Genomic DNA, 15,774 nt, shown 5'->3' on the forward strand with positions numbered 1-15,774 from the left:
GAGGATTCTATAATGGATCAGGTGATGAACAGTGCGATTGGAATAAATATTATGGAAAAGTGATCTAGTTTAAAGCTTAGTGTTAGATCTAATGTCTGGGCTGTTATTCAATGTCAACTTCACATGGTTGTTTCTTGGTTGAAGAAAATGTAGAAAGTTGTTGGAAGAAGGCTAGTAATAAAAGCATATGTTACAGTTGTTTTTACATAATTTGGATATGAGCGTGTTTTGTCAGGGTTGATGAGGGTGGCAAAAATTGGAAGAGTTAGGGAGGCGAGGGTTGTTGTTATAACAGGGGTACACATGATTGTTACTTTTATTTGGAGTTGCACCAATGTTTTTGGCTCCTAAGGCCAATGGATAGCTGTTAGTTATCCTTTAAAAGTTGAGAAAGCCGTAATTTTAAGTACGGAGGCATGGATTAGCAGTCCTTGCAGGTTTTCTCGGTAAATAAGAAGTGATAAGCTTCTATAGTTAGGTTCACAATCTAATGTTTTGATTAAACTATATTTACAGGGAGCAAACCCTAGAACGATATTGGGGTTGAGGGATAGAAGAATGATTGGAGCGAGGTGTATAAATACGAACGTATTTTCTCGTGTGAAGGGGGGTTTTATGTTGATTATATGATGTGTAAGTGTTCCTCGCTGCATTGTGATGAACATGTGGAGAGAGTAGAGGGCTGTAATTAGTATGTTGAGTCCTGTTAGTACAATAGTCATATGGGATGAGGAAAATGAGGCTGCGATTACAAAGAGCTCACCTAGTAGGTTGATAGTGGGGGGTAGGGCAAGATTAGTAAGGTTTGCTGTGAACCATCAAAAGGTTATTAATGGGAGTAGGGTTTGAAGTCCTCGGGACAGTAGTAGGATACGGCTGTGGGTACGTTCATAGTTTGAGTTAGCTAGGCAGAAATAGATGGAGGAGGTGAGTCCATGGGCAATTATAAGGATGAAATTATGATGAATGCATGGGCCGTTACAATAACGTTGTAAGTACGGTCGTTACCTAGTAGATTGCCGGGTTGACCTAGTTCAGCTCGAAGAAGAAGGCTTAGAGCTGTACCTATGATTCCAGCTCATGCACCAAATAGTAGGTATAGAGTCCCAATGTCCTTATGGTTTGTTGAAAAGAGTCAACGGTTGATGAGCGTAGGTAGAGATAGAGAGAAGGGAAGGGTAAAGTGGCTGAGTAAGCATTAGGCTGTAAACCTAAAGACAGGGGTCTAGTCCTCCTTTTACCAGCCCGGAGGTGATTTTCACATTGAATTGCAAGTTCAAAGGAGCAGCTTTAAAAGTTTCTGCCGGGGCTTCTCCCGCCTTTTTTCCCTGCGGCGGGAGAAGTGGATCAAAGCCAGTTGATTAGGGTATTTAGCTGTTCACTAAATTTTTGTGGGTTCGAGTCCCGTTGATCTAGTGAGGGCTTAGCTTAATTAAAGTAATTGATTTGCGTTCAATTGATGCAGAGTAGGTGTTTGCAGTCCTTATGTACTTCAGAAATGAAGTATTTTTACTTACTAAGGGCTTTGAAGGCTCTTGGTCTTGTTTAACCTAAATTTCTAGTGGATAGCCAAAATTAGGGCGGAGGTTGGTAGTAAAAGGGTAGAGGCAATGACGAGTGGGGGAATAAGGAGTGTAGGTTTTGTGTTTTCGAATTGCCATATTATTTTTGTGTTGTTGGATGTAGGAAATAGTGTTAGGGAGATGGTATAGATTAGGCGTATAGAGAAATACAGGTTAAGCAGAGTTCTGATAATTATGATAGAGGGGATGAGAAAGTGATTGTTTATTGTGAGTTCTTGAACGGTAATTCATGTAGGTAGGAAGCCGGTTAGAGGGGGTAAGCCCCCTAGGGATAGGAGGGTGGATGCTCTTAGTGGTGCTAGACAGGTTGATTTGTTTCAGGTGTGGGATAGTATGAGGGTGGTGGTGTTTGAGTTTAGGTTGAGGGTCAGGAATATGGTAGTTGTTAGGATGATGTCTATGGTGAAGTAAAGAATTGTGATAGTTGGGTTATATACTAGTGTTCTTATTATTCAGCCTATGTGAGTGATTGAAGAATATCCTAGGATTTTGCGTAATTGTGTTTGGTTGAGACCTCCTCAGCTGCCTACTGTGATAGATAGGGTAGAGAGAGTTAGGAGGATATGGGTGTTGATTGATGGGTGAATTTGGTATATGATTGAGATGGGGGCTAGTATTTGCCATGTAAGGAGGAGTAGGCCAGAAGTTAGGGATGTTCCTTGGGTAACTTCTGGGACTCAAAAGTGGAAGGGGGCTATTCCTAGTTTTATGGCAAGGGCAGCCCAGTGCAGAACACGGTGGTGGTGCTTTCGGTCGTGGTGGGGGTGGGGGTGGGGGTGGTGTGTTTGGGTGTGTGGGTGTGTGGTTGTGTGGGTGTCCTGGGGTGTGTGTGTGTGTGTGTGCGCGCGGGCGCGCGCGCGCGCGCTGTGTTGGGGAGTGGGGTGGGGGATCAAGCGGGGGTCGGGTGGTGGAAAAGCGTGAGAGCTCTGCCGGGGCTGCTCCCAGAGCCTTGGCCGCTGCCCGCACGGCCGCGCATGCGCAGTAGACGGTCCCCCTCCGGGAAGCTGGGCCGGCTCTGGAATCCCCGGGATGGATGCTCAGTTCTCCTCGGTGTGGAGTCTCCGGCCGCCGCCGCCGCGCCCAGACCGGGAAGGCAGGAATGCCAGGCTGGTCAGCCCGGAGGGAAAACAGGCCTCTCCACACCGAGCCAGGTGCTCACCGCGAAAGGGAGGCCACCGCCCCGCCCCCGATCCCGTCCCCAACCCCGCGTCCTAAAGCTCCTCCAGCAGAGCCCGGTACTCCTCCTCGCTGAGGAGTAGCGGTTCCAGCAAAGCGGGCTCTCCCACGTCCTGCAGCTCCGTCGGGGCCTCCGTTTCTAGCAAAGGTTGCCCCTGCTGCAGAAACTCGGGGGTCTCCAGGAGCTCATCCAGCAGGCTGCAGGGGAGTGCAGACGAGCGCCCAGGCTCCTGGAGCGGCGGGGAGGGCGCCCGGATGGCTTGCAGCTGCTCCTGATCCGCGGAGGCCTCCGGGGGCGCGGGCCCCGGAGGTGGAGCTGCCCCGACTTGGGGCTCCCACGCCGCCCCGGCGACCTGGGGCCCCTGGCCCCAGCCCCACCACGGACTCCCCTGGGACGTGGGCGGCGCCAGCACACCCTGGCCCTGCGGCTCAGCTCCAGCGGGCCCAGGCTGTCCCACCGAGCAAGGGCCCGGCAGGCTGTGGTGCTGCGGGTCCCGATCCCCCCGCCATTGGCTCGGGCGCGGAGGCCACCCCCGGGGAGTCTGAGGGTGGGAGAGCGCCCCTTCCGGAGTCGCCAGGGCAGCGTAGGAAAGATCCCAATCCCCGCCTGCCGGGGCGGGATGGGAGATCCCTGCTGCCTGCGCAGCCTGGCTGGGCTGCAGCGGGGCGACGGCCCCTGCTCCCTGGCCCACGAAAGCCCCCGGTGGGAGAGTCCAGGGCGCGCAGGGCACGTGGGGGGCGGGAAGCCCCGTTCCCCACGCCCCGGTGTGGGTGAAGGCGACCGGCGAGGGAGCGGGGGGACACCCGCCGGGGGCCGCGTCGCCCGGGCCGCCTGCGTGCGCCGGTGCCCCGCCACCCTGGCCTGGGTGCCTGGCCCTCCGGTTCTGAAACCAAATCTGAATCCGGGACTCCGGGAGGCCCGTCTCTCTGGCCAGTTCTTCCCGGGTGGCGATGCCTGGAAAGCGATCCTGCTGGAAGGCTCGCAGGAGCAGGGCGGTCTGGGACCGGGTGACGGCGGTCCGCTTTCGCCTGCCTTCTTGCGGGCCGCGTTTCCCGGGCCAGGGCCGAGATTCCCGCCGGTGCTGCCTCAGCTGGCGCGATCTCTCGTTCTGAAACCAAATCTGGACCCTGGGCTCCGGAATGCCGATGGCCTGGGCCAGCTCTTCCCTGGTGGCGATGCCCGGGTACGGGTTCCGCTCAAAGCAGGCTCGCAGGGCCTCCCTCTGGCTCGGGGTCCAAACGAGTCTCCTTCGCCGTCCTCGTCCTCGGGCTCCCGCCGGGAGGGCGCCGTCGCCGGGTGTCGGGAGAGCCATCGCGGGGAGACCCGGCCGGAATTTCGCGGACAGACACGGGCAGAGAGAGGCCGGCGGGCTCCAGTGCCCCTCAGTCGGCCTGTGCACGGCGAGGAGGTCCGGCCAGGAGGCCGGCCCAGCCGGCCAGCGGCCCTTATAAAGGCCCACAGGCTCCACCCCTTCGGAGGAGCCCAGGGCAAGCCCGCCCTCGGAAGCCGGGACCCACAGGGCCCAGGTCACTGTGGCCTGGGTATGGGTGGGGCCGGAGAAGCCCCGGAAGTGGGGAGTGGGGTGGGGGGAGTGGTTGATGATTTTTAGGATTGGGTTGGATTTGCGTAGTGGAATCATTGGTGCTTTTGTAGTTGAGGTACAACGATGGTTTTTCGTATCATTGGTTATGGTTGGAGTCCATATGGAAGCAATGACATACGTTTTATTGACATTAAGTGTATTATTGGTTATGGGGTTTGTAGGTTTTTCTCCTAAGCCCTCTCCTATTTATGGGGGTTTAGCGTTAATTGTTAGTGGTGTGATTGGTTGTGTGATTATTTTCAATTATGGGGGGGCTTATATGGGTTTAATGATATTTTTAGTTTATCTGGGGGGTATAATAGTTGTCTTTGCTTATACTACAGCAATGGCCATTGAAGAGTATCCTGAGACATGGGGCTCAGGGCTTGAGGTTCTAGGGGGTCTTTTGGTAGGATTAATGATGGAGGTAGGGCTGGTTTTATGGGTTTTAAGTTTGGATGAAGAAGTGGTGGTGGTTAATTTCAATAATATGGGTAACTGGGTGATTTTTGAGGGGGAGGGGTCGGGGTTAATTCGAGGTGACTGTATTGGTGCGGGTGCCTTGTATGATTACGGGCGTTGGTTAGCGGTGGTTGCTGGTTGAACATTGTTTGTTGGTGTATACATTGTGATTGAGATTACTCGGGGTAATAGGTTATATTATTAGAAGTAGGGTCAGGATAGGGGGGATGAGGAAAGAGAGGAAGTAGAGTTTGATTATGCCTCTCTGGGTGGTTAGAGTTGTGGAAGCGGTAATGTGTGTTTGTGAGATTATTTCGGGTGTAGATTTTTCTAGCCATGTTGAGTCTAATAAGAGGAGGGCTAAGTTTTGACTTATAAGTAGGTTTTGCTAGGGGATCATACGGTGAACTGTGGTGGGGAAGTATCCTAGTATGTTGGAGAATTTGAGTATTTGTGATGGGTTTTTCACTTTTAGTTTGTAGGTTATAAGGGCGAGGTCTAGGGCTGTTAGGAAACCGAGAGCAGTTGCGTCTAGGGCTGAGAGTTTGAGATAGAAGGGTGTTGTTGGCTGGGGGAGTGAGGTAGGGGGGATATTACTGGTGATAAGGAATCCCGTGATTATACTGCCTATTTAATTGGGTTTAGTAGGGCGGGGTTGTTTCCGTTGATGTTTATTAGGGCTGGGAAGCGGGGTTGTCCTGTTAGGGTAAGGAGAATGGTTCGAGTACTGTAGGCGCTTGTTAGGGAGGTGGCGATGAGAGTAATAAATAGGGCTCAGGCGTTGGTATACGACGTATTTGTGGCTTCGATAATGAGATCTTTGGAGTAGAAGCCTGTGAGGAAAGGTATTCCTGTGAGTGCTAGGTTGCCAATAACTAGGGAAGTTGAGGTGAGGGGCAGTGTTTTAAACAGACCTCCTATTTTTCGAATGTCTTGTTCGTTGTTTAGGTTATGAATAATGGATCCGGAGCACACAAAAAGTATAGCTTTGAAGAAGGCATGGGTGCAGATGTGTAGGAATGCTAGGTATGGTTGGTTAATACCAATGGTGACTATTATTAGGCCTAGTTGACTTGAGGTAGAGAAGGCCACGATTTTTTAAATATCGTTTTGTGTGAGGGCACAGATGGCTGTGAATAGAGTAGTAATGGCTCCCAGGCATAATGTGAGGTTTTGGATTAGTGTATAGTTTTCTATTAAAGGGTGGAAACGGATGAGTAGGGATACTCCGGCGACAACTATGGTGCTGGAGTGAAGTAGAGCTGAGACTGGAGTTGGGCCTTCTATGGCAGAGGGCAGTCAGGGGTGAAGGCCAAATTGGGCTGATTTTCCTGTTGCTGCTAGGAGAAGGCCTATTAGTGGAAGGAGGTTTGAGTTGGAGTTTAGGGCTAATATTTGTTGAAAGCCTCATGAGTTGTAATGCAGGAGGAATCGTGTCATAGCTAGGATAAGACCAATGTCGCCAATACGGTTGTATAGGACTGCTCGGATGGCTGCTGTGTTGGCGTCCGCTCGAGCGTGTCATCAGCTAATTAGGAGGAAGGATATAATTCCTACGCCTTCCCAACCGATGAAGAGTTGGAAAAGGTTGTTAGCAGTAACTAGAATTAGTATGGCAGCGAGGAAGATAAGGAGATATTTGAGGAGTTGGTTAATGTTTGGATCTGAGCTTATGTACCATAGCGAGGATTCTATAATGGATCAGGTGATGAACAGTGCGATTGGAATAAATATTATGGAAAAGTGATCTAGTTTAAAGCTTAGTGTTAGATCTAATGTCTGGGCTGTTATTCAATGTCAACTTCACATGGTTGTTTCTTGGTTGAAGAAAATGTAGAAAGTTGTTGGAAGAAGGCTAGTAATAAAAGCATATGTTACAGTTGTTTTTACATAATTTGGATATGAGCGTGTTTTGTCAGGGTTGATGAGGGTGGCAAAAATTGGAAGAGTTAGGGAGGCGAGGGTTGTTGTTATAACAGGGGTACACATGATTGTTACTTTTATTTGGAGTTGCACCAATGTTTTTGGCTCCTAAGGCCAATGGATAGCTGTTAGTTATCCTTTAAAAGTTGAGAAAGCCGTAATTTTAAGTACGGAGGCATGGATTAGCAGTCCTTGCAGGTTTTCTCGGTAAATAAGAAGTGATAAGCTTCTATAGTTAGGTTCACAATCTAATGTTTTGATTAAACTATATTTACAGGGAGCAAACCCTAGAACGATATTGGGGTTGAGGGATAGAAGAATGATTGGAGCGAGGTGTATAAATACGAACGTATTTTCTCGTGTGAAGGGGGGTTTTATGTTGATTATATGATGTGTAAGTGTTCCTCGCTGCATTGTGATGAACATGTGGAGAGAGTAGAGGGCTGTAATTAGTATGTTGAGTCCTGTTAGTACAATAGTCATATGGGATGAGGAAAATGAGGCTGCGATTACAAAGAGCTCACCTAGTAGGTTGATAGTGGGGGGTAGGGCAAGATTAGTAAGGTTTGCTGTGAACCATCAAAAGGTTATTAATGGGAGTAGGGTTTGAAGTCCTCGGGACAGTAGTAGGATACGGCTGTGGGTACGTTCATAGTTTGAGTTAGCTAGGCAGAAATAGATGGAGGAGGTGAGTCCATGGGCAATTATAAGGATGAAATTATGATGAATGCATGGGCCGTTACAATAACGTTGTAAGTACGGTCGTTACCTAGTAGATTGCCGGGTTGACCTAGTTCAGCTCGAAGAAGAAGGCTTAGAGCTGTACCTATGATTCCAGCTCATGCACCAAATAGTAGGTATAGAGTCCCAATGTCCTTATGGTTTGTTGAAAAGAGTCAACGGTTGATGAGCGTAGGTAGAGATAGAGAGAAGGGAAGGGTAAAGTGGCTGAGTAAGCATTAGGCTGTAAACCTAAAGACAGGGGTCTAGTCCTCCTTTTACCAGCCCGGAGGTGATTTTCACATTGAATTGCAAGTTCAAAGGAGCAGCTTTAAAAGTTTCTGCCGGGGCTTCTCCCGCCTTTTTTCCCTGCGGCGGGAGAAGTGGATCAAAGCCAGTTGATTAGGGTATTTAGCTGTTCACTAAATTTTTGTGGGTTCGAGTCCCGTTGATCTAGTGAGGGCTTAGCTTAATTAAAGTAATTGATTTGCGTTCAATTGATGCAGAGTAGGTGTTTGCAGTCCTTATGTACTTCAGAAATGAAGTATTTTTACTTACTAAGGGCTTTGAAGGCTCTTGGTCTTGTTTAACCTAAATTTCTAGTGGATAGCCAAAATTAGGGCGGAGGTTGGTAGTAAAAGGGTAGAGGCAATGACGAGTGGGGGAATAAGGAGTGTAGGTTTTGTGTTTTCGAATTGCCATATTATTTTTGTGTTGTTGGATGTAGGAAATAGTGTTAGGGAGATGGTATAGATTAGGCGTATAGAGAAATACAGGTTAAGCAGAGTTCTGATAATTATGATAGAGGGGATGAGAAAGTGATTGTTTATTGTGAGTTCTTGAACGGTAATTCATGTAGGTAGGAAGCCGGTTAGAGGGGGTAAGCCCCCTAGGGATAGGAGGGTGGATGCTCTTAGTGGTGCTAGACAGGTTGATTTGTTTCAGGTGTGGGATAGTATGAGGGTGGTGGTGTTTGAGTTTAGGTTGAGGGTCAGGAATATGGTAGTTGTTAGGATGATGTCTATGGTGAAGTAAAGAATTGTGATAGTTGGGTTATATACTAGTGTTCTTATTATTCAGCCTATGTGAGTGATTGAAGAATATCCTAGGATTTTGCGTAATTGTGTTTGGTTGAGACCTCCTCAGCTGCCTACTGTGATAGATAGGGTAGAGAGAGTTAGGAGGATATGGGTGTTGATTGATGGGTGAATTTGGTATATGATTGAGATGGGGGCTAGTATTTGCCATGTAAGGAGGAGTAGGCCAGAAGTTAGGGATGTTCCTTGGGTAACTTCTGGGACTCAAAAGTGGAAGGGGGCTATTCCTAGTTTTATGGCAAGGGCAGCCCAGTGCAGAACACGGTGGTGGTGCTTTCGGTCGTGGTGGGGGTGGGGGTGGGGGTGGTGTGTTTGGGTGTGTGGGTGTGTGGTTGTGTGGGTGTCCTGGGGGGTGTGTGTGTGTGTGTGCGCGCGCGCGCGCGCGCGCGCGCGCTGTGTTGGGGAGTGGGGTGGGGGATCAAGCGGGGGTCGGGTGGTGGAAAAGCGTGAGAGCTCTGCCGGGGCTGCTCCCAGAGCCTTGGCCGCTGCCCGCACGGCCGCGCATGCGCAGTAGACGGTCCCCCTCCGGGAACCTGGGCCGGCTCTGGAATCCCCGGGATGGATGCTCAGTTCTCCTCGGTGTGGAGTCTCCGGCCGCCGCCGCCGCGCCCAGACCGGGAAGGCAGGAATGCCAGGCTGGTCAGCCCGGAGGGAAAACAGGCCTCTCCACACCGAGCCAGGTGCTCACCGCGAAAGGGAGGCCACCGCCCCGCCCCCGATCCCGTCCCCAACCCCGCGTCCTAAAGCTCCTCCAGCAGAGCCCGGTACTCCTCCTCGCTGAGGAGTAGCGGTTCCAGCAAAGCGGGCTCTCCCACGTCCTGCAGCTCCGTCGGGGCCTCCGTTTCTAGCAAAGGTTGCCCCTGCTGCAGAAACTCGGGGGTCTCCAGGAGCTCATCCAGCAGGCTGCAGGGGAGTGCAGACGAGCGCCCAGGCTCCTGGAGCGGCGGGGAGGGCGCCCGGATGGCTTGCAGCTGCTCCTGATCCGCGGAGGCCTCCGGGGGCGCGGGCCCCGGAGGTGGAGCTGCCCCGACTTGGGGCTCCCACGCCGCCCCGGCGACCTGGGGCCCCTGGCCCCAGCCCCACCACGGACTCCCCTGGGACGTGGGCGGCGCCAGCACACCCTGGCCCTGCGGCTCAGCTCCAGCGGGCCCAGGCTGTCCCACCGAGCAAGGGCCCGGCAGGCTGTGGTGCTGCGGGTCCCGATCCCCCCGCCATTGGCTCGGGCGCGGAGGCCACCCCCGGGGAGTCTGAGGGTGGGAGAGCGCCCCTTCCGGAGTCGCCAGGGCAGCGTAGGAAAGATCCCAATCCCCGCCTGCCGGGGCGGGATGGGAGATCCCTGCTGCCTGCGCAGCCTGGCTGGGCTGCAGCGGGGCGACGGCCCCTGCTCCCTGGCCCACGAAAGCCCCCGGTGGGAGAGTCCAGGGCGCGCAGGGCACGTGGGGGGCGGGAAGCCCCGTTCCCCACGCCCCGGTGTGGGTGAAGGCGACCGGCGAGGGAGCGGGGGGACACCCGCCGGGGGCCGCGTCGCCCGGGCCGCCTGCGTGCGCCGGTGCCCCGCCACCCTGGCCTGGGTGCCTGGCCCTCCGGTTCTGAAACCAAATCTGAATCCGGGACTCCGGGAGGCCCGTCTCTCTGGCCAGTTCTTCCCGGGTGGCGATGCCTGGAAAGCGATCCTGCTGGAAGGCTCGCAGGAGCAGGGCGGTCTGGGACCGGGTGACGGCGGTCCGCTTTCGCCTGCCTTCTTGCGGGCCGCGTTTCCCGGGCCAGGGCCGAGATTCCCGCCGGTGCTGCCTCAGCTGGCGCGATCTCTCGTTCTGAAACCAAATCTGGACCCTGGGCTCCGGAATGCCGATGGCCTGGGCCAGCTCTTCCCTGGTGGCGATGCCCGGGTACGGGTTCCGCTCAAAGCAGGCTCGCAGGGCCTCCCTCTGGCTCGGGGTCCAAACGAGTCTCCTTCGCCGTCCTCGTCCTCGGGCTCCCGCCGGGAGGGCGCCGTCGCCGGGTGTCGGGAGAGCCATCGCGGGGAGACCCGGCCGGAATTTCGCGGACAGACACGGGCAGAGAGAGGCCGGCGGGCTCCAGTGCCCCTCAGTCGGCCTGTGCACGGCGAGGAGGTCCGGCCAGGAGGCCGGCCCAGCCGGCCAGCGGCCCTTATAAAGGCCCACAGGCTCCACCCCTTCGGAGGAGCCCAGGGCAAGCCCGCCCTCGGAAGCCGGGACCCACAGGGCCCAGGTCACTGTGGCCTGGGTATGGGTGGGGCCGGAGAAGCCCCGGAAGTGGGGAGTGGGGTGGGGGGAGTGGTTGATGATTTTTAGGATTGGGTTGGATTTGCGTAGTGGAATCATTGGTGCTTTTGTAGTTGAGGTACAACGATGGTTTTTCGTATCATTGGTTATGGTTGGAGTCCATATGGAAGCAATGACATACGTTTTATTGACATTAAGTGTATTATTGGTTATGGGGTTTGTAGGTTTTTCTCCTAAGCCCTCTCCTATTTATGGGGGTTTAGCGTTAATTGTTAGTGGTGTGATTGGTTGTGTGATTATTTTCAATTATGGGGGGGCTTATATGGGTTTAATGATATTTTTAGTTTATCTGGGGGGTATAATAGTTGTCTTTGCTTATACTACAGCAATGGCCATTGAAGAGTATCCTGAGACATGGGGCTCAGGGCTTGAGGTTCTAGGGGGTCTTTTGGTAGGATTAATGATGGAGGTAGGGCTGGTTTTATGGGTTTTAAGTTTGGATGAAGAAGTGGTGGTGGTTAATTTCAATAATATGGGTAACTGGGTGATTTTTGAGGGGGAGGGGTCGGGGTTAATTCGAGGTGACTGTATTGGTGCGGGTGCCTTGTATGATTACGGGCGTTGGTTAGCGGTGGTTGCTGGTTGAACATTGTTTGTTGGTGTATACATTGTGATTGAGATTACTCGGGGTAATAGGTTATATTATTAGAAGTAGGGTCAGGATAGGGGGGATGAGGAAAGAGAGGAAGTAGAGTTTGATTATGCCTCTCTGGGTGGTTAGAGTTGTGGAAGCGGTAATGTGTGTTTGTGAGATTATTTCGGGTGTAGATTTTTCTAGCCATGTTGAGTCTAATAAGAGGAGGGCTAAGTTTTGACTTATAAGTAGGTTTTGCTAGGGGATCATACGGTGAACTGTGGTGGGGAAGTATCCTAGTATGTTGGAGAATTTGAGTATTTGTGATGGGTTTTTCACTTTTAGTTTGTAGGTTATAAGGGCGAGGTCTAGGGCTGTTAGGAAACCGAGAGCAGTTGCGTCTAGGGCTGAGAGTTTGAGATAGAAGGGTGTTGTTGGCTGGGGGAGTGAGGTAGGGGGGATATTACTGGTGATAAGGAATCCCGTGATTATACTGCCTATTTAATTGGGTTTAGTAGGGCGGGGTTGTTTTCGTTGATGTTTATTAGGGCTGGGAAGCGGGGTTGTCCTGTTAGGGTAAGGAGAATGGTTCGAGTACTGTAGGCGCTTGTTAGGGAGGTGGCGATGAGAGTAATAAATAGGGCTCAGGCGTTGGTATACGACGTATTTGTGGCTTCGATAATGAGATCTTTGGAGTAGAAGCCTGTGAGGAAAGGTATTCCTGTGAGTGCTAGGTTGCCAATAACTAGGGAAGTTGAGGTGAGGGGCAGTGTTTTAAACAGACCTCCTATTTTTCGAATGTCTTGTTCGTTGTTTAGGTTATGAATAATGGATCCGGAGCACACAAAAAGTATAGCTTTGAAGAAGGCATGGGTGCAGATGTGTAGGAATGCTAGGTATGGTTGGTTAATACCAATGGTGACTATTATTAGGCCTAGTTGACTTGAGGTAGAGAAGGCCACGATTTTTTAAATATCGTTTTGTGTGAGGGCACAGATGGCTGTGAATAGAGTAGTAATGGCTCCCAGGCATAATGTGAGGTTTTGGATTAGTGTATAGTTTTCTATTAAAGGGTGGAAACGGATGAGTAGGGATACTCCGGCGACAACTATGGTGCTGGAGTGAAGTAGAGCTGAGACTGGAGTTGGGCCTTCTATGGCAGAGGGCAGTCAGGGGTGAAGGCCAAATTGGGCTGATTTTCCTGTTGCTGCTAGGAGAAGGCCTATTAGTGGAAGGAGGTTTGAGTTGGAGTTTAGGGCTAATATTTGTTGAAAGCCTCATGAGTTGTAATGCAGGAGGAATCGTGTCATAGCTAGGATAAGACCAATGTCGCCAATACGGTTGTATAGGACTGCTCGGATGGCTGCTGTGTTGGCGTCCGCTCGAGCGTGTCATCAGCTAATTAGGAGGAAGGATATAATTCCTACGCCTTCCCAACCGATGAAGAGTTGGAAAAGGTTGTTAGCAGTAACTAGAATTAGTATGGCAGCGAGGAAGATAAGGAGATATTTGAGGAGTTGGTTAATGTTTGGATCTGAGCTTATGTACCATAGCGAGGATTCTATAATGGATCAGGTGATGAACAGTGCGATTGGAATAAATATTATGGAAAAGTGATCTAGTTTAAAGCTTAGTGTTAGATCTAATGTCTGGGCTGTTATTCAATGTCAACTTCACATGGTTGTTTCTTGGTTGAAGAAAATGTAGAAAGTTGTTGGAAGAAGGCTAGTAATAAAAGCATATGTTACAGTTGTTTTTACATAATTTGGATATGAGCGTGTTTTGTCAGGGTTGATGAGGGTGGCAAAAATTGGAAGAGTTAGGGAGGCGAGGGTTGTTGTTATAACAGGGGTACACATGATTGTTACTTTTATTTGGAGTTGCACCAATGTTTTTGGCTCCTAAGGCCAATGGATAGCTGTTAGTTATCCTTTAAAAGTTGAGAAAGCCGTAATTTTAAGTACGGAGGCATGGATTAGCAGTCCTTGCAGGTTTTCTCGGTAAATAAGAAGTGATAAGCTTCTATAGTTAGGTTCACAATCTAATGTTTTGATTAAACTATATTTACAGGGAGCAAACCCTAGAACGATATTGGGGTTGAGGGATAGAAGAATGATTGGAGCGAGGTGTATAAATACGAACGTATTTTCTCGTGTGAAGGGGGGTTTTATGTTGATTATATGATGTGTAAGTGTTCCTCGCTGCATTGTGATGAACATGTGGAGAGAGTAGAGGGCTGTAATTAGTATGTTGAGTCCTGTTAGTACAATAGTCATATGGGATGAGGAAAATGAGGCTGCGATTGCAAAGAGCTCACCTAGTAGGTTGATAGTGGGGGGTAGGGCAAGATTAGTAAGGTTTGCTGTGAACCATCAAAAGGTTATTAATGGGAGTAGGGTTTGAAGTCCTCGGGACAGTAGTAGGATACGGCTGTGGGTACGTTCATAGTTTGAGTTAGCTAGGCAGAAATAGATGGAGGAGGTGAGTCCATGGGCAATTATAAGGATGAAATTATGATGAATGCATGGGCCGTTACAATAACGTTGTAAGTACGGTCGTTACCTAGTAGATTGCCGGGTTGACCTAGTTCAGCTCGAAGAAGAAGGCTTAGAGCTGTACCTATGATTCCAGCTCATGCACCAAATAGTAGGTATAGAGTCCCAATGTCCTTATGGTTTGTTGAAAAGAGTCAACGGTTGATGAGCGTAGGTAGAGATAGAGAGAAGGGAAGGGTAAAGTGGCTGAGTAAGCATTAGGCTGTAAACCTAAAGACAGGGGTCTAGTCCTCCTTTTACCAGCCCGGAGGTGATTTTCACATTGAATTGCAAGTTCAAAGGAGCAGCTTTAAAAGTTTCTGCCGGGGCTTCTCCCGCCTTTTTTCCCTGCGGCGGGAGAAGTGGATCAAAGCCAGTTGATTAGGGTATTTAGCTGTTCACTAAATTTTTGTGGGTTCGAGTCCCGTTGATCTAGTGAGGGCTTAGCTTAATTAAAGTAATTGATTTGCGTTCAATTGATGCAGAGTAGGTGTTTGCAGTCCTTATGTACTTCAGAAATGAAGTATTTTTACTTACTAAGGGCTTTGAAGGCTCTTGGTCTTGTTTAACCTAAATTTCTAGTGGATAGCCAAAATTAGGGCGGAGGTTGGTAGTAAAAGGGTAGAGGCAATGACGAGTGGGGGAATAAGGAGTGTAGGTTTTGTGTTTTCGAATTGCCATATTATTTTTGTGTTGTTGGATGTAGGAAATAGTGTTAGGGAGATGGTATAGATTAGGCGTATAGAGAAATACAGGTTAAGCAGAGTTCTGATAATTATGATAGAGGGGATGAGAAAGTGATTGTTTATTGTGAGTTCTTGAACGGTAATTCATGTAGGTAGGAAGCCGGTTAGAGGGGGTAAGCCCCCTAGGGATAGGAGGGTGGATGCTCTTAGTGGTGCTAGACAGGTTGATTTGTTTCAGGTGTGGGATAGTATGAGGGTGGTGGTGTTTGAGTTTAGGTTGAGGGTCAGGAATATGGTAGTTGTTAGGATGATGTCTATGGTGAAGTAAAGAATTGTGATAGTTGGGTTATATACTAGTGTTCTTATTATTCAGCCTATGTGAGTGATTGAAGAATATCCTAGGATTTTGCGTAATTGTGTTTGGTTGAGACCTCCTCAGCTGCCTACTGTGATAGATAGGGTAGAGAGAGTTAGGAGGATATGGGTGTTGATTGATGGGTGAATTTGGTATATGATTGAGATGGGGGCTAGTATTTGCCATGTAAGGAGGAGTAGGCCAGAAGTTAGGGATGTTCCTTGGGTAACTTCTGGGACTCAAAAGTGGAAGGGGGCTATTCCTAGTTTTATGGCAAGGGCAGCCCAGTGCAGAACACGGTGGTGGTGCTTTCGGTCGTGGTGGGGGTGGGGGTGGGGGTGGTGTGTTTGGGTGTGTGGGTGTGTGGTTGTGTGGGTGTCCTGGGGTGTGTGTGTGTGTGTGTGCGCGCGGGCGCGCGCGCGCGCGCGCTGTGTTGGGGAGTGGGGTGGGGGATCAAGCGGGGGTCGGGTGGTGGAAAAGCGTGAGAGCTCTGCCGGGGCTGCTCCCAGAGCCTTGGCCGCTGCCCGCACGGCCGCGCATGCGCAGTAGACGGTCCCCCTCCGGGAAGCTGGGCCGGCTCTGGAATCCCCGGGATGGATGCTCAGTTCTCCTCGGTGTGGAGTCTCCGGCCGCCGCCGCCGCGCCCAGACCGGGAAGGCAGGAATGCCAGGCTGGTCAGCCCGGAGGGAAAACAGGCCTCTCCACACCGAGCCAGGTGCTCACCGCGAAAGGGAGGCCACCGCCCCGCCCCCGATCCCGTCCCCAACCCCGCGTC

The 15,774-nt window shown here is 50.9% G+C and overlaps 2 protein-coding genes across 2 annotated transcripts; both read right to left on the reverse strand.

Annotated features, from left to right (window-relative positions):
• Window positions 1-2,794: 2,794 nt before the first annotated feature.
• On the reverse strand, window positions 2,795-4,072 carry LOC123571616 (double homeobox protein 4C-like). Its single transcript, XM_045384622.3, has one exon. It carries the CDS (start codon window positions 4,070-4,072, stop codon window positions 2,795-2,797), a length of 1,278 nt encoding a protein of 425 aa, XP_045240557.2.
• Window positions 4,073-8,996: 4,924 nt separating this feature from the next.
• On the reverse strand, window positions 8,997-10,562 carry LOC135967673 (double homeobox protein 4C-like). Its single transcript, XM_065531405.2, has one exon. It carries the CDS (start codon window positions 10,560-10,562, stop codon window positions 9,285-9,287), a length of 1,278 nt encoding a protein of 425 aa, XP_065387477.1. The 3' UTR covers window positions 8,997-9,284.
• Window positions 10,563-15,774: the final 5,212 nt, after the last annotated feature.

Source organism: Macaca fascicularis, chromosome 1 (genome assembly GCF_037993035.2).
Source record: "Macaca fascicularis isolate 582-1 chromosome 1, T2T-MFA8v1.1".
NCBI classification, from domain to species: domain Eukaryota; kingdom Metazoa; phylum Chordata; class Mammalia; order Primates; family Cercopithecidae; genus Macaca; species Macaca fascicularis.